At 38.4% G+C, this 27,355-nt stretch overlaps 1 protein-coding gene across 1 annotated transcript in view; it reads right to left on the reverse strand.

Moving 5' to 3' along the window:
• Window positions 1-27,355, reverse strand: part of LOC126108230 (zinc finger protein 664-like) — a 176,632-nt gene that overhangs the window by 66,483 nt on the left and 82,794 nt on the right. The window contains exons 4-5 of the mRNA XM_049913461.1: window positions 21,951-22,034; window positions 16,470-16,556 (exon numbers count right to left, since the gene is read on the reverse strand). Of these exons, the coding sequence (XP_049769418.1) occupies window positions 16,470-16,556; window positions 21,951-22,034 (171 nt within the window). The remainder of the gene's footprint in view (window positions 1-16,469; window positions 16,557-21,950; window positions 22,035-27,355) is intronic.

Below are 27,355 nucleotides of genomic sequence, written 5' to 3' on the forward strand. Positions count from 1 at the left end.
AACAAGGAGAACGGCTAAAAGACACAGGCCTGACGCAGTTCCAAATCCTTACATACAGAGGCAAAACAAGAGGAAAAGAAACGCACTAAAAAAGGAAAGGAAACACAAGGAAAAGAGAACACAAATCGAAGTGAAACAAGTAGGTAATCGTGACTGGCGGACCTCTTACCTAAAACCTGGGTGAGCCAGTCACCCAGCAGCACATTAAAATCCTCTCCCTAAAATCCGAGGCAACAAATTGGACAGGACACAAAACTGTATGATCTTAACCACAGTCGTTGCATCGTCTTGCAAAATAGAGGGCAAATCCGGTGGCAAGGAAACCACCGCCCTCTGATCAGAGAATAAAGGACAGTCAAGTAAAATGTGGCGGACAGTAATCTGGACGCCACAAGCACTGCAGATTGGGGGGTCCTCCCGCCGGAGTAAAAAACCGTGCGTTACGGGACTGTGCCCGATGCGGAGGCGAGTGAGGAGAACCTCATCCCACCTGCATGACTGGTAGGACGTACGCCATGGCCATGTGGTGGCCTTGACGTGGTGGCCTTGACCAAACGCAGCTTATTTTCACCGACTGCCAGCCACTCCTCTTCCCATTGACGCATAACACGAAAATGCAAAAGGGAGGTAACAGCATGGAGGGGGACGGCACATTCAACAACTTGAGGGAGCCTTTGACACATTTAGCTGTCAGCAGAAGCCTCTGTGTGTACTGTGTTTTTCTGCCATAAATGGCACATTTTCTTTCCAACTAAAGTTTTATTTTCGTGTTACTCCCTCATTTATGTTTTACTGCTATAGTACTGTACTGCAGTAGTGGGCTACAGTACAATTATTTGTTAGAGTATCAGTTCTTACCAATCAAATAACAAAAATTTGACTGAAAACTAAAACGAGAAAAATTTCTGGAAGTCTAAAAAAGTCCCAGTTTTTTCCAGATGAAAAAATTCCTGGGTTTTTACCAGTTGTGTGTGGGTGTTTACACCCTGTAATATTTCATTGATGACCAGTTTAGACTTCATGTAGAAGTCTTCTTCTAGAAATGAGTATCATCTGGCTGTTTCTGGTGGCTCATCGGATACTCACGCAGCAACATGATCGTAAACTGCTCACTGCCTGCACCAATTTATGATTGTGAATGAAATTACAATGAAATCCAGACCTTTAGCTGCTTACAGGCATTGATAAATATCGCCGGGGACAGTTCAAAATGTGTGCCCCAACCGGGGCTCAAACTTGGGATCTCCTGCTTACACGGCAGACGCTCTATCTCACTGAGCCAGAGAGGGCACAGAGGATAGTGTGACAGTTGGGACTTACCTCTATAAGACATGTTTGAAAGAACAGATACCATCTTCATGTAGATAAGGCTTACCGGCCAATGATCTTCAATACGGATGCACTCACAATGCCCAAACTCTTAAGGGAATCGGTAGATTGACTGCCACAAGTAATGAGTATAGTGGTCAGGGGCACTACAAATGTAGTGTGTGGACAATACGTTGGAAATGTGGGTCTCACGGGGAGCGTGCCAGTTGGATAGAGCGTCTGCCATGTAAGCAGGAGATCCCAGATTCGAGTACCACTTGGGGCACACATTTTCAACTGTCCCCATTGATATTTGTTAACGCCTGTAAGCAGGGAAAGGTCTGGATTTCATTGTAATTTCATTCTTCGAGAGCTGCAAGATTGCCAAGGGTATCTGTTCTTTCGCACATGTCCGAAAGAACAGAGTCCATCTTCACACGATGATGTTGCTGCACGAGTGACCGAGCAGCTGACAGCAGCAGCCAGATGGTGCTCATTTTAGAAAGAAGACTGCTACGTGAAGTTGAAACTGGTCATTAATAAAATATTATTGCAATCTAGATTACTCTTTTAACACAGAAGTATCGATTGTGTCACGGACTCATTAGTTCATGGTTTAATAAAATCTCTACAGAAACTAAAAATCATTTATCTTTCATTATTTTGAAAGTAAAAGGGCTCATAATTGACAATGTTGTTGCAATAACACTGGAACACACAGAGATTGTCTGCTGTGGAGTCCTACATTCATTAACGTGCGCTGGACAGTGTGCTCCAAACACTTGTGCCTTGGACGACCTTTTTTTGTTCTCTGCCACCAGACCTGCCTCACATCACTGCCTATCCCGATTTATAGAGTACCGTATTTACTCGAATCTAAGCTGCACTCAATTCTAAGCCGCACCTGAAAAATGAGACTCGAAATCAAGAAAAAAAAAATTTCCCGAATCTAAGCCGCACCTGAGATTTGACTCAAAATTCAAGGGGAGAGAAAAGTTTTAGGCTGCACCTCAAAATCGAAACAAAGTTGGTTCATTGTAATATGAGACACAATTTAGGTCGAATGAATGATGATACAGCTACAGTAGTTTGGTTCGAGTCGTAAGCTTAGCGGTTAAGCTTTACCAGGTAGCCATTGCTATGTGTCAGGCGCTCCGTCCGTATTTATAGGGGTACCCTTCCTTTTCCATGTGCTTCGTCTGGTTTGAATTGATTGCTTAATTTTCTTTGATCTGATAAGTGCCGTTCTCTTTGTTATAGGTGTTTACGTCACACTAAGCTGAAGATGCATTACTGTACCGTGTCATGCATTGTTTGTCGCATTCTGATGATGAGTGTTTACGGCCTGTCGCCGCTCGTGGCATGGCTTGCTTTTCTGCATGCTACCGCTGCTTACAATTAAAACGAGAGTTTAGCAAAAATTTTTCTCCATTTGAAAATCTTTGCAGACACCTCTTTAGTACATTACATTCTACACAGAAATTAGTCGTCTTAGATTGAAAAATCTAGTCACTTGCCGTGCTTCATTTCTGACTGTATCACTATTACACTTAAGAATATAAACATGACACAATATGTATATTCTTCCGCGTTTGCTGTTGTCTCACTCTAGTTTCGTAGTTTATTAGGCAGACAGAATTTAAATGAGATAGCAGCAAAGACGAAAGAATACATGGCAAAATGTTTATATTCATATTATTGCTATGGTGAATAGAATACTGCATGTGATTCACAATTCATAAAAGTTCCTATTAGCAACCATCTCTTCTCACAAGTAGGAAAAAATTCAGAATGTAGAGTTGGCCATATTGACAAACATCCCTAACAGTGTTGGCAGTCGGATTTTCGTAGTACATTGAAACGCTGCAACATTCGAAGATGAACGATACAGAATTTGTATTTACTTCGATGGATAATGTACGAAAATGCAGTGGTCGAAACTCGGGGCGGAGGAAAAAAAGCTCGTCTTCCACTTTTTTTTTAAATTTATTTACTGACGCAGAGGTTTTGGCACCTGTATTTATCTTTGTGCCTGCAAAGCGTACCTGTGTAGCGCTACATATATTCGATGGCAGAAGTTACTTTGCACTTGATTCTAAGCCGCAGGCAGTTTTTTGGATTACAAAAACCGGAAAAAAAGTGCGGCTTAGATTCCAGTAAATACGGTAGGCGAGCCTCCAAACTCTGCGTTCTGTGATGATGTATTGATGTTTGACACTGTTGCCTACCTGTGGCTTCACCACCCTTTGACCACATCCCATACATTCTCATGACAGTAGCACGTGAACAGCCAACCAGCTTCATTGTTTACGAATGCTCATTCCCAGGCACTGGGCCATAACAATGTGCCCAGGATCAAAGTTGCTTACATCAGAGAATTCCCGCCTTTTTGCCTGTATAATATCCAAAATGATTCTCATTCTTCCCTGCTCTGGTAATATACTCTTCTCAGCATGTCACATGTCCACTGCGTAATCAGCCAACATTCAATCTTGGGTGGCAGTGATCATAATGTTTTGACTCAGCAGTACATAATTTACGATCATGTTGCTGCACGAGTGACCGAGCAGCTGACAGCAGCAGCCAGATGCTGCTTATTTTAGAAAGAAGGCTGCTACGTATAAGTAATAAAACACTTTTTTTTCTCGACCAATTTTGGTTGAAAAACTGCACGATTTGTTGTGGGGTATCGGGGGTTAAGGAAAGGCAAACCTTCGTTTCTAGCATTTGTAGACTTAAAGAAAGCTTTTGACAATGTTGACTGGAATACACTGTTTCAAATTCTGAAGGTGGCAGGTGTAAAATGCAGGGGGCGAAAGGCTATTTACAATTTGTACAGAAACCAGATGGCAGTTATAAGAGTCGAGGGGTATGAAAGGGAAGCAGTGGTTGGGAAGAGAGTGAGACAGGGTTGTAGCCTCTCCACGATGTTATTCAATCTGTATATTGAGCAAGCAGTAAAAGAAACAAAAGAAAAATTCGGAGTACGTATTAAAATCCATGGAGAAGAAATAAAAACTTTGAGGTTCGCCGATGACATTGTAATTCTGTCAGAGACAGCAAAGGACTTGGAAGAGCAGTTGAACGGAATGGACAGTGTCTTGAAAGGAGGGTATAAGATGAACATCAACAAAAGCAAAATGAGGATAACGGATTGTAGTCGAATTAAGTCGGGTGATGCTGAAGGAATTAGATTACGAAATGAGACACTTAAAATAGTAAAGGAGTTTTGCTATTTGGGGAGCAAAATAACTGATGATGGTCGAAGTAGAGAGGATATAAAATGTAGACTAGCAATGGCAAGGAAAGCATTTCTGAAGAACAGGAATTTGTTAACATCGAGTATAGATTTAAGTGTCAGGAAGTCGTTTCTGAAAGTATTTGTATGGAGTGTAGCCATGTACGGAAGTGAAACGTGGACGATAAATAGTTTGGACAAGAAGAGAACAGAAGCTTTCGAAATGTGGTGCTACAGAAGAATGCTGAAGATTATATGGGTAGATCACATAACTAATGAGGAGGTATTGAATAGAATTGGGGAGAAGAGGAGTTTGTGGCACAACTTGACCAGAAGAAGGGATCGGTTGGTAGGACATGTTCTGAGCCATCAAGCGATCACAAATTTAGCATTGGAGGGCAGCGTGGGGGGTAAAAATCGTAGAGGGAGACCAAGAGATGAAACACTAAGCAGATTCAGATGGATGTAGGCTGCAGTATGTACTGGGAGATGAAGAAGCTTGCACAGGATAGAGTAGCATGGAGAGCTGCATCAAACCAGTCTCAGGACTGAAGACAACAACAACAACAACAACAACAACAACAACAACAACAACAACATCGGGGAATTTTCCCTCTTCAGCTTGTATAGTTTCACGAAGTTCCAGTAGGTGGCAGCACTTTATGAAGACTTCAAAATGATGTCTGTAATGGATGTGCATTCCAAGCAGAGAGCTGCCATCTACTTCCTTTTGGCAGACAACCAGAGCATCACAACATTCATAGGTACTTCCAGAATCTCTACGGAGACCTGGGAGTGAGCAAATAAAAAAGCACGTCAAGTCATTCGGCTAGACGTCTGTCATCATCACAACGAGGTTGCACAAATCTGTCCGATCTTCCCCGTGCTGGCTGGCCACACACAGCGGTGACCCCTGCAATGTTGAAATGTGCAGACATCCTCATTCGAGGTGATCTGCGGATCACAATCAAACACCTCACTGCTCAACTGGACACCTCTGTTGCTAATGCTGACATACTCGTCCACCACTCGGGGTAATCAAAGGTAAGCGCCAAATGGGTTCCTCACCGCCCAACACAAGACCGTAAAGAGCAATGAAGGACCATCTGCGTGGAATTGCTCGTGCATTATGATGAGGCTGACAATGACAATTTTCTGTCGAACATCATCTCGAGCAATGAAACACACATTCGTCACTTCAAACCGGAAACAAAATGCCAACCCGTGGAGTGGTGACACACCTCCTCTCCTCTAAAGAAAAAGTTCAAAGTTACACTCTCAGCTGGTCACATCAGGGCAATGGTCTTCTCAGACTCTGAATAGGTTATCCTATTTGATGTCCTTATCCTATACGATGTAGAGGCTTATCTCACTAGGGGTAAGATAGATATTGCCTACAGGAAAATTAAAGAGACCTTTGGAGAAAAGAGAACCACTTGCATGAATATCAAGAGCTCAGATGGAAACCCAGTTCTAAGCAAAGAAGGGAAAGCAGAAAGGTGGAAGGAGTATATAGAGGGTCTATACAAGGGCGATGTACTTGAGGACAATATTATGGAAATGGAAGAGAAGGTTGACGAAGATGAAATGGGAGATACGATACTAAATGAAGAGTTTGACAGAGCACTGAAAGACCTGAGTCGAAACAAGGCCCCGGGAGCAGACAACATTTCATTGGAACTACTGACGGCCTTGTGAGAGCCAGTCCTGACAAAACTCCACCATCTGGTGAGCAAGATGTATGAAAAAGGCGAAATACCCTCAGACTTCAAGAAGAATATAATAATTCCAATCCCAAAGAAAGCAGGAGTTGACAGGTGTGAAAATTACCGCACTATCAGTTTAATAAGTCACAGCTGCAAAATACTAATGCGAATTCTTTACAGACGAAAGGAAAAACTGGTAGACGTCCACCTCGGGGAAGATCAGTTTGGATTCCGCAGAAATGTTGGAACACGTAAGGCAATACTGACCTTACGCCTTATCTTAGAAGAAAGATTAAGGAAAGACAAACCTACATTTCTAGCATTTTTAGACTTAGAGAAAGCTTGTGACAATGTTGACTGGAATACTCTCTTTCAAATTCTATAGGTGGCAGGGGTAAAATACAGGGAGCGAAAGGCTATTTACAATTTGTACAGAAACCAGATGGCAGTTATAAGAGTCGAGGGGCATGAAAGGGAAGCAGTGGTTAGGAAGGGAGTGAGACAGGGTTGTGGCCTCTCCCCGATGTTATTCAGTCTGTATATTGAGCAAGCAGTAAAGGAAACAAAAGAAAAATTCTGAGTAGGTATTAAAATCCATTGAGAAGAAATAAAAACTTTGAGGTTTGCCGATGACATTGTAATTCTGTCAAAGACAGCAAAGGACTTGGAAGAGCAGTTGAACGGAATGGACAGTGTCTTGAAAGGAGGATATAAGATGAACATCAAGAAAAGCAAAACGAGGATAATGGAATGTAGTCGAATTAAGTCAGGTGACGCTGAGGGAATTAGATTAGGAAATGAGACGCTTAAAGTAGTAAATGAGTTTTGCTATTTGGCGAGCAAAATAACTGATGATGGTCGAAGTAGAGAGGATATAAAATGTAGACGGGCAATGGCAAAGAAAGCGTTTCTGAAGAAGAGGAATTTGTTAACATCAAGTATAGATTTAAGTGTCAGGAAGTCGTTTCTGAAAGTATTTGTATAGAGTGTAGCCATGTATGGAAGTGAAACATGGACGATAAACAGCGTAAACAGGGTAAAAATCGTAGAGGGAGACCAAGAGATGAATACATTAAGCAGATTCAGAAGGATGTAGGTTGCAGTAAGTACTGGGAGATGAAGAATCTTGCCCAGGATAGAGTAGCATGGAGAGCTTGAAATACGGCAAATGTTATCCCGGCTGACGCCCACAGTTGAAATACGGCTAAGTCACAAATTGAAAATATGATCACTATTTTTTCTTATTTACTTAAATTTGCCATATTTCGTGACAGTACCTTTTCCATTAAACGTTTATACGGCGATATAGTCTTGGCTTCAGTTGTCTGAGAATGATTCCACAATGCATCTTTGTTGGTTGCAGAATTGACGTGGTTCAACGTGTTTCATTTTGGTGTTTCAAATACAGTTTCTCCAAATGTAATTTCTTCCTTTTAGTTAATACAAAAAATAATAGAAACATACTTCAAATTGTTCTTCCGACAACACCATGGTCAACACACACCAAGAGTTAGCTGCCGACTTACTACAGTCAAAGATGACTCCAACGTCAAAGATGTTTTACACCACACACAATCTTCCAGTTGTAATCAGTCTCTCTGCTAATCTTCGATACATTTTCTAATAGTAATCAATATGCTTTTACTCTCAAAAACAGAAGTGAATTAACATATAATAAGACAAATTATAATAAATCCTGACAAAAATATAAGAAAACATTTAAATTCGGTATTGACAAATACGGTAAAGAAATTACATCTCCCAGATCCATTACAACTGCTCCCCAGGGCTTTTGTTGTTATGGACATATACAACAAAATCCCGACCACACTCAGTAATGGATCTGTATTACACAATTAGTACATTAATGATGCAGTCTGATAACCTCTTCCAAATTTGGACTCTTTGAATCTGTGGACTAGTTACTGGCTGTTGTTGCAATGATACTTCCCCATCAATCTCATACACAGAAATTCAAGTAAAGAAATTATTTGACATGACAAATATACATGGTATAAAACATACATGAGAAATATTCTAACATACAGCATACAGATTGAAAATAATAGAAAGGCAAAACTCATTTCCCAGAATAAGATTAAAATTTTTTTTTTATAAATATTAATGTTAGTTTCATTATTCTTACATATTGTACAGTAAAAATGATACTGGACATATATAGTGTAATGTGTTTTTCTCTATATTTGCCTTATATATATATATATATATTTTTTACTTCTGATTTTTTTTATTTTTTTTATTAGTCATGTTTTTTTTGTTTTTTGTATATTTTTCTTTTGCTTATGATTTTCTTTTTAATTTTTTTTTTACTCACGTTTTTTTTATTTTGTATTTTTTTTTTCATATGATTTTCTTCTTTTAGTACAACTAAAGATACATCAGTACTATCTAAATTTTTTTTTTTTTGCAATCATTTATGTACACTTGCCTCTCTACTACAATATTACTACAAATCACATTCTTGTGAAGAGTACTTTTGCTCCCCACAACATCAGTATAAACAACAATAAACTGCTCATATATCATGAGGCTTTATCTAAAATTGGTTTTGAAACTTATACCTTTGCATGCATGTCCTCACATGCATGCCTTCACCCACAGGGAAGACTTGGCTTCCAAAAATTAGAAAAATTCAGAAATGCTCACTATGGAGACTTTTTTTTTTGTAAAAAAGTAAAAATAAATCTCTATCTCATTTTTTGTTTGTTACAACAGTGTTTTTTCATCAGTTTCAATTAACATGTGACTTCAAATTATTACTTTATACATACAAATATACATACTTGGCTGTACAGGCAGTTTTGTTCAAACAAGCATATTCCAGTGGAGGACTTTTGTTTTAGATGCTCTTTCTCGACAGCAGGTCTTTTTGATATTGCAATACTATATGGTTTTATGAAAAATGGTTCATGAGATTTTACCTGAAGCTCACACTGATAACCCTTTACCCTACCAGGTATGTCACTGAAAACATCACTGTATTCCCACAGCAGATTTTCTAACTGTTGTTTTTGCTCCCCAGATAAATTTTGTGTTTCTGAAATTTTCAAATTTACTAAATTCCCAAATTCAACTTCATCAGTATCAAATCTATGAGTTTCAATATTCTCCAATCTATTTTCTTTTACTAAATTGATACTGTCAAAATTTCCATTACTCTGATCACCAAGTGTGTTCACAAAATTTGTCTGAATGTATTCCCTTTCACTAGTTTCTATCAAAAGCTTTCTTCCAACCCAATCAAATGCTGTATTTACTTTTACTATCCAATTCATACCCAAAAGAAAATCCTCATTAAATTCCTGAATTACAAAACATCCATGTGTGAACAACTTGCCTTCAATTAAAAATGTCACTAAAGCCTGGCTTTTTACCAATTTACTGCTCTTCCCAGTAGCACCTTTTATCTTTACCCCAACAACTGGCATTTCAACATAATCCTTCCCCACTTTCAATTTCTTGCTTAACCTTTCAGATATTCCTGAGATCTCACTTCCTGTATCAATTAAACATTTACCAATCCATGACCCAATTTGAACTTTTATATAAGGACTGCAAAATTGATCACTTTTCTCAGAACCTGTATCCTCATGTAACAAATCACTTTCAATTTCCCCAAACCTATACTTATCAGAATCATATGGTATATCATTACATGTATTATTTGTCACAGTTATAAAATTTGCACAAGACACAAAATTATCATTAGTACTCTCTATTATCTCAAATAGCCAAGAATTTTCATCCAAATCACATTGTATACTATTGAAGTACTTATCCTTCAGTTTTTCAAAAATAAAATATCTCATCTTTTTCCACCACTCAGGACATACAGTTTCACATACATTAATAAGCATCTTTCTAAAGTTCTTGTCAAAAGAAATAGTTTCACTGTTCAGCCATATATTCATAAGAAATGTGTGTGTATCATTAGTATCTGTAAAAGTTTCACTTAGGCTACAAGTTATACATGTGGCACCGTTATTTGTGTAGTCAGATTCTTTACCAACAACATCAAAATTCACACTTTCACATACATCCATCTTGTGAGCTTTATTCATCCTGGTAACATCCCTGGGAATTTCTATAACATTCTCACTATTTAATCTAGTTTCAACCATGTGTATACCCAACTCCCTATTTAAACTAATGAAATACCTTTCCTCAACATCATCATCAATACCATTACCATCATTATCAACTTTATCAAAAACATCATTATCATTATACATATTCAAGTCATACACATTCAAATTATTCCCCAAAATATAATTTCCCCTTTCTAAAGTTACCAGATCCCTTTCACCAATATTTTCATTCTCACAGCATGCATTCTCTCTTTCATTCACACACATCTCTGAACTACTACAAATTACATCATCTGACAAAGTGTTGTTCTTTTCTGCCCAAGTGTAAAACTCTGTTAAATTAAATGGATCACAATTACTTTTATCTACTGTATGTTCTTGTGTACTGAAAATTTTATTTTTATCAATATTATTTTCCTCTTGAAATTTTTTCAATAAGTAACAACTAATAACCTCATGTGATAGCTTAGGTTTGGAACTGTCATGTTTGGGTTTATGATAGTCACATCCATTGGTCCTTTCATCATGCTCACCTTCTGCCTCAACCTTGCGGACCTTCAAGGGGGCGTCTACTCGTTTTTTGTTTCCTGAATTACAACTTGTTCCTGTTTGAACTGCTGATTGTGGTTCTGCCAATGCCTATGATCCACATTTCTGTTCCCATTCCTTTGCCAAACATTACCTGATTGTCGATAGTTTCTATTGTACTGATCTCTATCAAAATTTCTGTGATTTTGATCCCTAAAGTGTTCTCTACTTTGTTGATTATTACCGCGAAAATCATGTTCTTGTTTTGGATAAAAATTATGGTCCTTCTTCTGAAAATTGTTATATCCCCCTGAATTTTGACTAACACCATGATAATTGTTTTGTTCCCTTTTTTGAAAGTTATCATTTCCCCAATTTTGACCGTTACCTTTCTGAGTAAACCCACTGTGTGTTGTTGTTATTACCCTATCCAACTTTTCAATATAATTGAGAAACTGCTCTACATTACTATCAGGACAATGAACTAAACTCAACTGCATTGCTAATGGCAATCTTCTCTTTAAGGTATCAATTTTGATCAAGTCATCCAAAGGTTTTGTTAAATGAATAAGTTTTTGAAGTTCACTTTTGCAAAATTGTTTCATGCTCCCATCTGATTCTCTATAGTTTCGCCCATTCAAAAATTCACTTTTGATTCTAGTTTGTTTAAGATCATCCCAAAAATTTTCCAGAAATTTTGATTCAAATTCTGAAAATGTCATCCCCATAGTTACAATCTGGTTTGCCCAAGTCAAAGCTTCCCCTTCCCAGAATTTTTTTCACAAATTTAATTTTTATTTCATCTGGTGAGTGAGGTAAAAAGCAATCTTTACAATACTGCATAAAATCAACGGGATGTAAGGGTCCATCTACCGAAAAGTGCTTCACTGGAATATTAGATACAAGATTACATGTGTTGAAATTGTAATTTTTGCTTTGAAATTCAATGTTAAAACTTTCAATTTTTTCGCTAAGTTCTTTGACAGATTTTTTGTTTTCTAAATCATTGCATTCTACTTTTTCTTCTAAAGTAACCAAACGATTGTCAGTTTTTTGTTCTACATTTTTTACTAAAACTTTTGTATTCTCATCCAAATTTTTAATTTCCCCTTTAATGTCATTAAAATCAATTTAATTTATTTCCCTATCTGCCAGTAACTCATTTTTTACAGTATTAATTTCACCGCTCAATTTAGCATCAATTTCATTTACTTTTGCTTCCACAGATTCAATTTTTTCCTCAGCATTGTCAACTCTGTTCGAAAGATCACCCACTTGGGTATTGACTGCTTGCACTTGCAACAAAATGTTATCAATTTTTTCATCCCAGTAAGTCTTATTGTCGTCAAGTGTTTGTTTAATTTCTTTCGTGAAATTTACAAGAAAACTTTTTAAATCAAATTTATCGGTTCTTTCTGTTTCATTTGACATGTCCTGATTTTCGAAGTCTATTAAATTACTACTTTCTACTTTAGGCACAATATTATCGAAAATATCATAAGTCATTGTGAAGAACAAAAATTTATACACAACAATACAGAACAAGATAAAAAGATTGTTTTTAACAAAATACGATGGTTTCGTGACTTATCTGGAACACTCTTCTACTGTTGCAAAACCACGTTTTCCATCCATGTGATTGTTGACCAAAATTCTTGAAATATTTTCTTCTGTCGAAAATTATATTTTTTGCCGAAACATTTCTTCTCCAAAACTTTTACTTCCCGATGAACACAAACACTGTAACACACATTCTGAAGAAACTGGTATTAACACACAAAAATTTTCTTCCTCGTAGCACTGTTGAAAATCTCGTGAACACGATATCCCGGCTGCTGAGCCCCCAGTTGAAATGCGGCTAATGTTATCCCGGCTGAGCCCCCAGTTGAAATACGGCAAATGTTATCCCGGCTGACGCCCACAGTTGAAATACGGCTAAGTCACAAATTGAAAATATGATCACTATTTTTTCTTATTTACTTAAATTTGCCATATTTCGTGACAGTACCTTTTCCATTAAACGTTTATACGGCGATATAGTCTTGGCTTCAGTTGTCTGAGAATGATTCCACAATGCATCTTTGTTGGTTGCAGAATTGACGTGGTTCAACGTGTTTCATTTTGGTGTTTCAAATACAGTTTCTCCAAATGTAATTTCTTCCTTTTAGTTAATACAAAAAATAATAGAAACATACTTCAAATTGTTCTTCCGACAACACCATGGTCAACACACACCAAGAGTTAGCTGCCGACTTACTACAGTCAAAGATGACTCCAACGTCAAAGATGTTTTACACCACACACAATCTTCCAGTTGTAATCAGTCTCTCTGCTAATCTTCGATACATTTTCTAATAGTAATCAATATGCTTTTACTCTCAAAAACAGAAGTGAATTAACATATAATAAGACAAATTATAATAAATCCTGACAAAAATATAAGAAAACATTTAAATTCGGTATTGACAAATACGGTAAAGAAATTACATCTCCCAGATCCATTACAAGCTGCATCAAACCAGTCTCAGGACTGAAAACCACAACAACAACAACAACATTTGATGTCCTGCCTCATGGTGTAATGATCAACTCTAAAAGAGTATTGTGCAAATCTAAGGAAATAGAAGAAATGACTTCAGTGTGTTCCATCACCACAAAATGCAAACAAACGTTTCCTGTGCTGTGACAACACAAAGCCTCACACAAATTTGTGCTTCTGAGAGGAGCTCACAAAACCTCACTTAACTGTTCTTTCTCATCTACCTTACAGCCCTATCACCTTCCAACTTCCATCTGTTTGGCCCAAAGAAGAATTCGCTCAGCAGGAAGCAATATGTGGATGATGGGAAGGTTACTGCCTCAGTAGAGTGGTACCATTTAGGCATACAGGCCCTCAATAAGGTGGCGTAAGACCATTGCACTGAACAGAAATTGTGTTGAAAAATTGGGTTTTGCAGCCAGAAGTGTATGTTGAAATCCTGATCGTAATCTAACTGCTTTCAGATAAAAAAGGTGTTCCATTCCTTATTGAATGTCCCTCATAAAAATAGTAGCTTCAGTCACTACATATTTAATTTTTTTGGTGGATTGGTAGTTGCAGCTTTTGTGGTGTGTTTCAGAGGGATACAAGTTTCTATAAGGTGATAGAAATGAAGATATTGAATCATAGCACAATTCTTGATTCTTTCGATATTCGCCTTACACTATGGTATACAACACATCCTAGCGGCAAAACTAATGAAGCTGGAGACATGAAATTTGACTTGCATACCCACAAAGGGCCACCATAAAAGTAGGTGGTGGTGGTTGTGCGAGCTAGAAACTGACCACACCTCGTAACCACGATTGTCACGGCACGTCCATTTATTGACGGCACAACTCGCTTCTCGAGTTGGGATGTCATAGCACAGAATAATTGCCCAACCAGCAGGTAACACAATGTGTAGCAAAACTTCCATCGTCATCTCACCTCAGAGACGCATGTCATCTTACAAGGCCAGAGTACATGCACTAATGACACAACTTCCGATCAGATCACAATCCCAAACAAATTAATTATAATAAATACTTTCACTATGGCGATCATCATTCTTCACCAGGTAGATGTAGGGTAATACTTCGCTTTACCAAAAGTGATATGTTACACTGCAGTAGTTGCTGTTGCCAGTCCCAAGCTGGGTAAAGGAGGACAACCGGTGAGTACAGAAGCCACTTGACACACACACACACACACACACACACACACACACACAGAGAGAGAGAGAGAGAGAGAGAGAGAGAGAGAGAGAGAGAGAGAAAGAAAGAAGAAAAGCTGGAAAAACTCTTCAGGATAAATATCTTAGATGTAACAATGAGACCAGTTAGATCTTCAACTTATTTGCATTATCAGGATGTGTATGCAAACAAGGAAAAAAAATCACAGATTTCCTGGTTAAAAATACACTTTCTCCTGGGTGAAAATGCACTATACCCTGGTGAAGGCACATTTTTTCCCATGTTAAATGACAATACACTTTCCTTGGAGCAGTAAACCTTATCAGTCCTTTGAATGTTGAAGGTTTTATACACCGGAATAGAAACTGTTATCACTTTAGGAAACGAAACCCAGCAAAAAAAAAAAAAACGATCCATTTTGAAAGACCTTAGAGGCATGGCAACATTTACAATGTATATTAACATATTACGAACGTATAAACATGAATTCCAACACAGTAGCTTCCAAAGAACTTAAATCGAGATTTTGTCAGCCAACCATAGCTCGTGCCATGTGGTCGAGCCAGCCAATGACAGCAGTTACTCAGAGCATAGGACATGTGATTTTGTCAGCCAATAGCAACACCACTGTTAAGTAGACTGAACACACAAATAGGAAAAGTTCAAGGTTTAAATTAATATACATATGGTATAGCTACAAGAAAAGCTAAGCTTTCATATGTAATATTGGTCATTAAAACTTTCTTCTTTTTTTTCCCTGAGGGTGTCGTTAGACAGGATCCTAAGAGCATAGCTTAAATTGCAGCAGCTGAATATTTCTGACAAGCACATTTATAAATTTCGCTGCTGTGCACCAAACGTTTCACGGGTTACCTGGCTGAATACATGTTCTATCGCGCACTTCGACTTTTCCGTAGACAACCCAGTTACGTGTGAAATAGCTCAAGAACTCACCTTGAATTTTTTAATAATCAATAAAGGATCATAAGAGATAAATGATCAATAAAGGATAATCATAACTTTTTACCACTGTTATTGCATAATTTGTAATCTACAAAAGAACTCAAACGAATATGAAAAATTACCCTGAAGCTTGGTCTTTTTAGTGTGTTTAAAACTTTAAGACATATCAAACACAAATGTGCCTGTGGAATTGTAAATAATGCCATAATTGGCTGGTCTTCTTGGCCCAAAATTTTTATAAGTGGCTGGTTCTCAATGTGTTAAGTTTTGAATGGAAGTAAAATGTTCCTCAATTCATTGCACATTCTCTCACATAGCATAATTCATCTTGTGTAAAAGAAAATTTACTTTAAAAGTAACACTTCTCAAACCACAATTCCCAATAATTTGCTGCAACATGTTACAAATGTAAATGGTGTGATGTCACACTCATCAAAAGCAGTTTGTTGTTACGAAGTACTGCATAGTCCTCATCCTGACGCCTTTTACACATTTTGCTGTCAGCAGATGCCTGTGTTTTGTTGCTGTAAATGGTGCACTTTCTTTGCAACTTAAGTTTTATTTTCTTGTTATTCTCTCGTTTACGTTTTATTGCTGCAGTACTGTTCAGAAGTAGCAGGCTTTAGTAAAATTCTATGTTACAGTGCCAGGCCTTACAAAAATGTAACTGGAAACTAAACCAACAAAAAATTCCCGGAATTCTACAAAATTCCCACATTTTTCCCAAATTTCTCCCAGATGAAAAAATTCCCAGATTTTTGCCAATATACACCCTGTTTATGGAAATGAGAAGAAAATAAGTGCTACATATGTTCAAATGTGCTCTGCAGTTGGGACAGAGAGCAAATACATAAACAAACTATGGAGGAGTGCGGAAGGCGACTGGATCCCCTGTTCACTCACCAGCTCCTTCTTAGGCACCAGCAGGGGTGCTGGACAGCACACTCTCTCCGCTTCCAGTATGGCATCCAGCTGTGCGTTCACGGAATTCTGATAAGAGAAACAAACAGTTAATTTATGGCACCTCATTTGGTATGCAAACTACAGAAATAGCTCCAAAATCAATACTTCACTTTGCAGCGGAGTGTGCACTGATATGAAACTTCCTGGCATGATAAAAACTGTGTGGTGGAATGAGACTCAAACTTGGGAACTTTACCTCTTGGGGGCAACTGCTCTACCGACTGAGCTATCCGAGCACACCTCACCCCCTGTCCTCACAGCTTTACTTCCGCCAGTACCTCATCTCCTACCTTCCAAACTTCACCAAAGCTACCCTGCGAAGGTAGGAGGTGAGGTACTGGCGGAAGTAAAGCTGTGAGCATGGGTCGTGAGTTGTCCTCTAGTAGCTCAGTCGGTAGAGCACTTGCCCGCAAAAGGTAAAGGTCCCAAGTTTGAATCTCGGTCTGACGCACAGTTTTAATTTGCCAGGAAGCTACAAAGGAGATATATCTTGATGGCATTTACATCTACATCCATACTCTGCAAACCACTGTGAAGTACATGGCAATGGGTATGTCCGATTGTACCAGATATTAGGGTTTCCTCCCCATTCCACTCATGTATGGAGCATGGGAAGAATGATTCTGTGCATGTGGTAATTATTCTAATCTTCTCCTCACGATCCCTATGTGAGCAATAAGTAGGGGTTGTAGTATACTCCTAAGGTCATCATTTAAACCCAGTTCTCGAAACTTTGTTAGTATAATTCCTCGGGACAGTTTACGTCTATCTTCAAGAGTCTGCCAGTTTAGCTTCTTCAGTACCACAATAACTCTCTCCCACAGGTAAAACAAACCTGTGACGATTCATGCTGCCCCTTGCTGTACACATTCAGTATCCCATTACTGACGTCGGGTATGGGTCCCACGCACTTGAGCAGCATCCTAAATTGGGCCACAGAAGCGATTTCTAAGCAACCTCCTTTGTAGACTGGTTGCACTTCCCCAGTATTTTAACAATAAACCGAAGTCTACCACCTGCCTTATGCAAGACTGAACCTAGATGATCATTCCATTTCATATCCCTACAAACTGTTACATCCAGTTTGCCAATTCCACTGTGATTCACTGTTATTATAGTCATATGATACTACATTTTTTTCCATTTTGTGAAGTGCACAGTTGTATATTTCTGAAGATTTTAAGCAAGTTGCCAACCTCTGCAACACTTTGAAATCTTATCACGATCTGATTGAATATTTATGCAGCTCCTTTCATACAGTACTTCATTATAGATAACTGCATCATCTGCAGAAAGATTGTCAACTAAGTCATTAATACACAACATGAACAAGGATGCCAACACACTTCCCTGGGCATTTGAAAGTTACAAATAAAAAATACACAGGTGCCCCACAACCAAAAAGTTTGCACATTTCAACATCCAAATTTTGAAAAATATCCAAAAGGGGAAAATCTACCGTTAGTCACAAATGTGGGTTTTTCTGAAAAGCACACAGTGTTTAAGCCCTGAAGTCCCATCTTTAGATGTTTAATATCATTACTTTTACACGGTAGTTCCTACTGGTCCTATTACAAAAATGCAGTAACAGTTTTGGAGTATTTCTTTTGTGTGCTGTTTTGTAGGCAGTAACCGTGGGTAACGCGTTGTGATGATTATCGATTAGATCAGCTTTTTTATATATATTTTTTTTATTTATTGCTACCAGTTCTGAGTATGGATCACTGTCAGCCATTTTTAGGGCTCCATAACTCTTATCGGTAAAAATGAAACCCTTAAAGTATCACTTTGTCGTCCATCTGCCTGTCTGACTGTCTCTCCAACTGTTAAAAACCTTTTTTCTCGGGAACAAGTACTGTATCAAATTGAAATTTATTTCATCTATTAAGGTATATGGTCCCTTGCCGATGTAAAAATGTGAAGCTTCTAAGCCAATGCAATCAAAAGATACAGTGATTTATGTCACATATTTTGATACTTACAAACACACTCGTCAAGATCTACATGGTACGAGGGTGGTTTGAAAAGTTCTCAGAACTGAATAGAAAAAAGGTACTTACATCACTGGAACATTTTTTATTTTTCGATGTAGCCTACTTGTAGATTAATGCACTTGGTCCAATGATGTTCCAGTGCCTTGATCTCATCTCAAAAATGAGTTTCCTCCAGGCCTGCAAAATTGTTGTCAACTCGGGCTGTCAATTCTTCGTTTTAAGTGAATCTTCATCCACCAAGAAAAATTTTCAGTTTTGGGAAGATAGGGAAGTCTGACGGAGACATATCAGGTGAATAAGGTGGGTGTGGCAACAATTCTTACCTTAGTTCGTGTAATTTTGCCATGCTGATAGCACATTTGTGCGGCCGTGCATTGTCTTGATGGAAGATGACTTTCTTCCTTGCTAAACCTGACCTTTTTTCGCATATCTTTTGTTGCAATTTGTCCAGGAGGTGAGCATAGTATTCTCCAGTAATTATTTGCCCAGTAGGGAGATAATCTACAAACAGAATCCCCTTCATATCCCAGAACACAGATGCCATAACCTTTCACACGCAAGGAACTGTCTTTGCTTTCTTTGGTGGCAGAGAATCGGCATATTTCCACTGCTTTGACTGTTGTTTTGTCTCTGGGGTATAGTAGTACACCCAAGTTTCATCTGTGGTCACAAACCAGTGCAAAAAAATCTTGTTCGTTTCTCCTAAAACGGGCAAACACTGTTCCGATGTATCCATTCTCACGCATTTTTGATCCAGTGTCAAGAGTCGCAGTACCCATCTTGCAGATAATGTTTTCATTTCTAATGCTTCAGTTAAAATGTTGTATACCCTTTCAGATGCTATCTGACAAGTGTGAGCAATTTCACGCACTTTCAATCAGCAGTCCTCTGTGACCGTTTTGTGCACTTTTGCAATGATTTGTCGAGTAGTGACACATCGTGCCGACCACTGCACGGATCGTCATCTAAGCTCTCCCGACCAAATTTAAATTCATTTGTCCACTTGGCTACAGTTGAATATGAAGGAGCAGAATCCCCCAGTGTATTCTGGAAATCAGCATGAATGTCCTTTGCTTTCATATCTTTCTTTACAAAGTGCTTAATCACTGTCTAAATCCCAATTTTTTTTCCATCTTCACAAATCACTATGTGGGAACAACAACAGAGCCACATCACCACCATGGCTCTCTTCCAAGAGCACTGATGTGGCATGTGTTTACAGACAACAGTCCAATGAATATCACCCGAACAATTTGTTGTGCTAGTTCTGACCTCTCGTGGTAATTCCAAGAACTTAAACCACTTCTGTACATCCTGTTGGCTTAGAATCATTAACTTTGGCGAGACACAATGTTTCACTGTACAAGTAAAGGAAAAAAATCTGAAAATTGTGGATTTGTAATTTTATCACACATAAAAGAAAAACAAAGGAAAAAAGAAAGAAGAAACACCATTTGTTATCTGCCTGTCTGTTTGTCTATCCATCTGTTAAGCCCCGTTCTCTCAGGAAAGGGTAGACATATCAAGTTCAAATTTGTGTCACATACTGAAGTCTTTGGTCCTTTGGTGATATAAAAAGTCAATGCAATCAAAAGATCAGCCATTTATGTCACAAATTTTGATTATCAAAAACTCTTGTCATTAAAACTGATAGGATACTTCCAAATGATGTAGAATCATGAATATTTCAAATTACAAGTAAAGATGAAAAAAATCAGAAAATTGGTGATTTCTAATTATATCACATGAAAAAAAATTCTTTTATCATTTGTTACCTGTTTTCAAACTTGAAATTAAAACATTCTCAAAAGTTTGGAATACCTGGGACCAATACCTCACCAGCATCAATGTTGATAACAGGTAAAAATTGCCAGTAGTCTCAACTCCTGGAATTGGATGCACTGTTTATATACACAGTTAAGTTTGTACAGAACCCTCAGTGTGTGAATGCTACTCACTTCTGGTAATTTTTTTATATAATAAAACAGAAGTACATCACCTTTAAAAACTGGCATTTACTATCTCACTGTGTACCGCTTGTAAGTTAGTCAACATCAAAACATGTAGCAATAAATGAAAAGTATATAAAAAAGCTGCTCTGATGGACTATTACTACAATGCATTTTATACAGTTTCATTTGATGACAGAATAATTGTGACCGACACTGGGACTTTGAGACAGTCCTTCTTCAGTGTCCTTCATACTTACAGAATTTGAAGGTCAGTTCCCAGATATCAATTTCCTAAAGCAGTACAACACAATTCTGAAAAAAAGAGGAACAAGGAAAAGAACTCAAAAACATCACTTCTGACAATCAGAAGATTTCCAAGTTCTATGAAGTTGCACTTTATAAAAACTTGTTGGAAACTGAACGCATAATGTGTATTCATGAGATTATTGATTCAGTTCTTGTTAGTAGCAATTTTTTTGCTTTTATTTCATTTATAAACTCTGTATTTATTGCCAAATGGAAATATTAATGAAAAATACTGTAGCATAGTTCCTAATGAAAACAACATTTTATTTTGAATTATTGGTCGCACAAAAGTGGAAAAAAATTAAATAGAAAATAAAATATTTTTTTCTAGAGCTTTAATAACATTACTGATGTATAAATTTTTAACAATATGACATTTCATATGCCTTTAGCAAATCTTAATTAAGTTTCATCTGAGTAGTATTCTTCCATAAAAGAGTTACTTTTATTAGGTTGTTCACTCCAATCAACAGAACCTCAGATGCTGGTAAGTATTTAGCATCTATTAAAGCCTTCAGGTCATACTGTATGCCACTTGTTGCGCTGGAAGAAATGACTGAAAATCCATGCCATGCACCATGCTGACCAACATGTGAGTATGTAAAAATTTAGCTTGCCCTGGGAAGCCTACACTCACTCCTTCAGCCTTTATCAAAACAGCCTGTACAATACAAACAATAAGGGGAGTTATACAACCACTCACTCCAGCTGGGCATTTTTATTTATAAAGTTGGGCTGTATTCTAGTGGAAGTCCTCAACACTACACTGAGGAGAGTTACAATTGTTCTTACAAGTGTTTTGTCAGCATTACTGTCTCGAGTGCTTCCAGTCTCTTTGATTGGTAATTTTTGTGATAAAAATGCAAGCATGTTCAAAACACTGAATAATTATGACTGAATTTGAATTTTTATTCTGATATTTCAGACATGTAAGAAAAGAAATAAGCAACAAATCTTTGGATCTCTGAAACAAAGGATTCCTTTTCTGACACAAAAATGAAAATAAATAAAACTGTGTGAAATGAAAAGGCTATGATACACAGAGTCCACGTTCTTTTGCCTCCCTTTTGGTCAACATTTTTGTGTTTGCCAAACAAGTACTACCTACCAGACATTTTTATATAAAAGCATGTTTTCCTTCATTTTATACCAACATTTAGAAAACTTACAAGTTCGTCTTCTGGTATTGTGATGGTTGTTATGTCTCCATTCTCCAGTTTAAAATTGGACCCCATCTTCGAATTTACGGAACTCTGGAACAAAGAAAGCATGGGCATTCACTGGGCAATTAAATATGAGGCATTCATATGTCTCAAGTGCGGCAAAGTGATGATGCAATTTGTCTGTATCAACATATAACGGGGACACCCATTTCACCATATGTTGACTGGTAAGGAGTACTGAGGTTAATATAATCATTTATAATTTATAGTACACATGCAAAACATATAAATTCGTTTGTAAATATCCTACTACATATTGTTATTATTATTATTATTATTATTATTATTACAAATATCATCAATACTTCTAAAGTAATGATGTACGCAATGCAAAATTTTCACAATTTATCTTCCACCCACCATTCTTTATCTCTGCCTCTTTCAAGTAAAACATATAAATTCCATTGATGCACAAATACATAAGGAGGAAACTAATTTTTGTCACATATATATAATTTTGTACATCTCTATAGCGTGATTAAAATAACTTCTCAGCAAGTGGAAGGGAGCATTGATGCACCACACCTACTTTCTGTGTGTGCTTATTAACTGATTTCAGTGAAGCATTGTTATGTAATAACTGACAATACTGAGCAAGTCACTTATGTTAATTATTTTGTCACTGTTACTCTTATATACAGGATTAATTAGGACAAAGATGAACTGATAACATTTTGCTCCACTTCCATTATCTTATGACAAACCCCTCTATTCAGGGGTTCATATATCATGACACTCCCTTATTTCGAAGTACGGTCTTTCCAAAAAAGTCACGGTCTGCCGCATCTCCATCTGCTAGGCTGTTTCCATTCAGCAATTTTCTCTGACCACCCATGATCTGGCATTCTCAACAAATGTGCAAACAAGATTAAAATCCCACCTGTCACTGTTTCATTTGTCCTCATTCTAGCTCTCACTTCGTCAGCTTTCTTCTCAATTCTTGATATTTGGGCACATCTTTGTGAATAATCGATTTCTGTCTTCTTTTGAGGTCAGCATATAAAGTCCATAGCTCTGACCAGACTACACTTTCACTGTTCATGCAATCAAACTTCATCATCAGGCATGACATTTTAATTTATTACTTCTTAATTACTTACTGTATTTGCAATACACTTTGTATACAATATCTAGATAAATCACCGAAACTACCTGCAACATCATATCACTGTACGACACACAAATCAGGAGATACGACATCATAACCATTGAGACGTGTGAAAAACTAGCTTTTAGTTAAACTGGAGTACAAATTACCCAGTTTATATTCACCCAGTTTTTCATAATGAGAATACTTATGAATTTCCAACAAACTTTAAGCGCAATTTCAAACCTTTCCTAAACTTTTTCTCACTTACATGCTTAAAGGTACATAAATAACACATGAACTCATTTGTAAAGAAATGACACGTTTGAAGCTGTTTCATACACGGGAGTTTGATTGTTAAAGAAACGGTGGTTTATTGGTATTTTCTGGCAGCAAATTGGAAAACTGCTCCATGAGAATTGTAGCTTCCATTTCCTAAAGACAGTCACCTCACTTGGTGGAACAAACTAGCAGCACACACTTTGGAACGAAGCCACGAGCTGGGTCAGCGTGAAGGGCTTTTATCCCGCCATCATCTTCTTCCCTTGCAGGGATCGATTCAAAAACGGCCGCACATCAGCGGAGGGTGACCAGTGCTCCGGCAGGCCCTGAACTTGTCGGAGTGCAGCTGTTATTGAGAGGGTGCAAAATTTGGTGACGGCTGATCATCGTTTGACCGTGCGGGAGATTGCCCAAGAGGTTGGAGTGAGTAAAGATTCTGCACATGCAATTTTGCGTGATAATTTGAACACGCACCACGTGGCTGCGAAATTCGTGCCTAAGTTGTTGTTGCCGGAACAAAAAGGCCTCTGGTTCGTCGTTGCACAGGACCTTCTGGACACTAATGACACTGATCTTGAGTTTCTGAACACCTTGATGACTGGAGATAAGTCATGGGTGTGCAGGTACAAGCCAGAAACAAAAAGACAGTCATTGCAATGGAAGCATCCCGAGTCTCCGAGGCCGAAGAAAGTGTGGCAGGTGCGAAGCAAAATCAAGGTGATGCTGACCGTCTTCTCTGATGTCCATGCAACAATTGTGCATCACGAATACGCACCGGAAGGAGAAACAGTGAAACTGGCAACTGCATCATGACAATGCCCCCCCCCCCACATTCATCCCACTTGATCCAAAATTTCTTGGCTAAACATGGAGTTACAGCCATTCGCCAACCTCCCTACTTTCTAGACATGGCTCCTTGTGACTTCTGGTTGTTTCCAAAATTGAAGATGCCACTCAATGGATCACATTTTGAGAGTAGGGAAGAGCTAATGCAGAATACGACGATGGAGCTGAACACCATTACAAAAGAAGACTTCCACAGGTGTTTCCAGCAGTGAAAAGCACAAGGGGCCTACTTTGAAGGGGATTAGGGTCCCAACCCCGTCGGGTATTCGAAATATTTTTTCTGGCCAAAGGTCGGATACTTTTTAGACAGGACTCTTACATGCATATGTACTGCATTCTGCTGGAATGTGACCAACTTCGTTATCTGTCTGTCACGACTTTTTTTCTTGTCTGATGTTTCCTGAAGAGAATGACCTGGGGATGCGTCATCTTCCTTCCTCTCCTCCTGCATGATAAGATTGGTTCAAATGGCTCTGAGCACTATGGGACTTAACATCTGTGGTCATCAGTCCCCTAGACTTAGAACTACTTAAACCTAACTAACCTAAGGACGCCACACACATCCATGCCCGAGGCAGGATTCGAACCTGCGACCATAGCGGTCGCGCAATTCCAGACTGAAGCGCCTAGAACCGCTCAGCCACAACGACCGGCGCATGATAGGACTCAGGAATGTTATGTGCAGTGGTTGTTCAGTTACCATTCTTGAAAGACCTAAAGTCATATCTCCACTACTGTACTCCAGTTCAAAGCAATTACACACAAAGTCCACAAATTCCTGGCCTTGTCTGTAAACCAGAACTTCCCTCTCAACTCTTGATATCATTGAAGCCAGCGACAGTGTTTTCAGATGACCTCTTTTACGGCAAACTTTGTCGAATTGCCAATCTGTTACTGTGTTGTGCATGTTCATCTTCACCATGTTGCTTCAGTTGATTAATGGGTTCTTTCACAACTAAATAATGATTTAATATCACAACACAGTCAAGTTTACTTTTCAGTTAATTTACATTTATTGTATGTTGGTAGCTAAAGGTTTATTTATTGATTGTAATTTTTATTTGTAGTTCAATGCTGCTATTTTTGAGTGTACTTATTGCCATTTTGTCATTTGGAGATAGTGAGAGAAGCTGTGGACACAAGAAACAGGAGTGCCAAGTGGAGAAATCTGATATTTTCTGACAGCCAGAAACACGTATGGGGACAATGCCATTGGGCAGAGCATGGCAAGATAATGGTTTTCTTGTTTCAAGGAGGTTCCTTTTCACATTAGAGACACTCTACAATCAGGAAGACTTTCGGGGTTTGATAAAGTTCATTTAAATCCATTAATCCACAATGACCCACATCAGTGTACTCGAGAACTGACAAAGGTGATGAACTATGATTATTCCACCATCACACGACATTTGTATGGAATGGTGAAGGTTCAGTAATTGGGTGTATGGCTACCATACGCTCTAAGCCAAAACCATAAAAATCAGTGGATGGCCATATGTGCACGCACCTATTCTCGCTCGTCACCAACGAGCTCGTGAACAACACAGAACAACCCTATCCTGTATCATTATTGGTGACAAGAAATGGTGTCTTTATGCTAACATAAGGAAAAGAAAGGAATGGCTGAGCCCAAACAAAGTAACAGTTTCCCGTATAGAGACCTGCATGCATACACAAAAGGTAATGTTACGCGTCTAGTGGAACATCAATGATGGGTTTACTGTGAATTGCTTCTCCATGATGTAACCACCACTGCTGACATTTATCGTCAACAATCGAGACGTCTTGTACACGAGCTCCAAAAACAACGACCAGGAAGACTGCGAGAACTGACACTACTCCAAGACAACAAGTTAACAACATCATCATCATCATCATCATTTAAGACTGATTATGCCTTTCAGCGTTCAGTCTGGAGCATAGCCCCCCTTATACAGTTCCTCCATGATCCCCTATTCAGTGCTAACATTGGTGCCTCTTCTGATGTTAAACCTATTACTTCAAAATCATTCTTAACCGAATCCAGGTACCTTCTCCTCGGTCTGCCCCGACTCCTCCTACCCTCTACTGCTGAATCCATGAGTCTCTTGGGTAACCTTGCTTCTCCCATGCATGTAACATGACCCCACCATCTAAGCCTGTTCGCCCTGACTGCTACATCTATAGAGTTCATTCCCAGTTTTTCTTTGATTTCCTCATTGTGGACACCCTCCTGCCATTTTTCCCATCTACTAGTACCTGCAATCATCCTAGCTACTTTCATATCCGTAACCTCAATCTTGTTGATAAGGTAACCTGAATCCACCCAGCTTTCGCTCCCATACAACAAAGTTGGTCGAAAGATTGAACGGTGCACAGATAACTTAGTCTTGGTACTGACTTCCTTCTTGCAGAAGAGAGTAGATCGTAGCTGAGCGCTCACTGCATTAGCTTTGCTACACCTCGCTTCCAGTTCTTTCACTATGTTGCCATCCTGTGAGAATATGCATCCTAAGTACTTGAAACTATCCACCTGTTCTAACTTTGTTCCTCCTATTTGGCACTCAATCCGTTTATATTTCTTTCCCACTGACATTATTTTTGTTTTGGAGATGCTAATCTTCATACCATAGTCCTTACATTTCTGATCTAGCTATGAAATATTACTTTGCAAGCTCAATCGAATCTGCCATCACAACTAAGTCATCCGCATATGCAAGACTGCTTATTTTGTGTTCACATATCTTAATCTCACCCAGCCAGTCTATTGTTTTCAACAAATGATCCATAAATAATATGAACAACAGTGGAGACAGGTTGCAGCCTTGTCTTACCCCTGAAACTACTCTGAACCATGAACTCAATTTACCATCAACTCTAACTGCTGCCTGACTATCTATGTAAAAGACCTTTAATTGCTTGCAAAAGTTTGCCTCCTATTCCATAATCTTGTAGAACAGACAATAACTTCCTCCTAGGAACCCGGTCATATGCCTTTTCTAGATCTATAAAGCATAGATACAATTCCCTGTTCCACTCATAACACTTCTCCATTATTTGCCGTAAGCTAAAGATCTGGTCCTGACAACCTCTAAGAGGCCTAAACCCACACTGATTTTCATCTAATTGGTCCTCAACTAATACTCGCACTTTCCTT

Source organism: Schistocerca cancellata, chromosome 11 (genome assembly GCF_023864275.1).
Source record: "Schistocerca cancellata isolate TAMUIC-IGC-003103 chromosome 11, iqSchCanc2.1, whole genome shotgun sequence".
Taxonomy (NCBI): domain Eukaryota; kingdom Metazoa; phylum Arthropoda; class Insecta; order Orthoptera; family Acrididae; genus Schistocerca; species Schistocerca cancellata.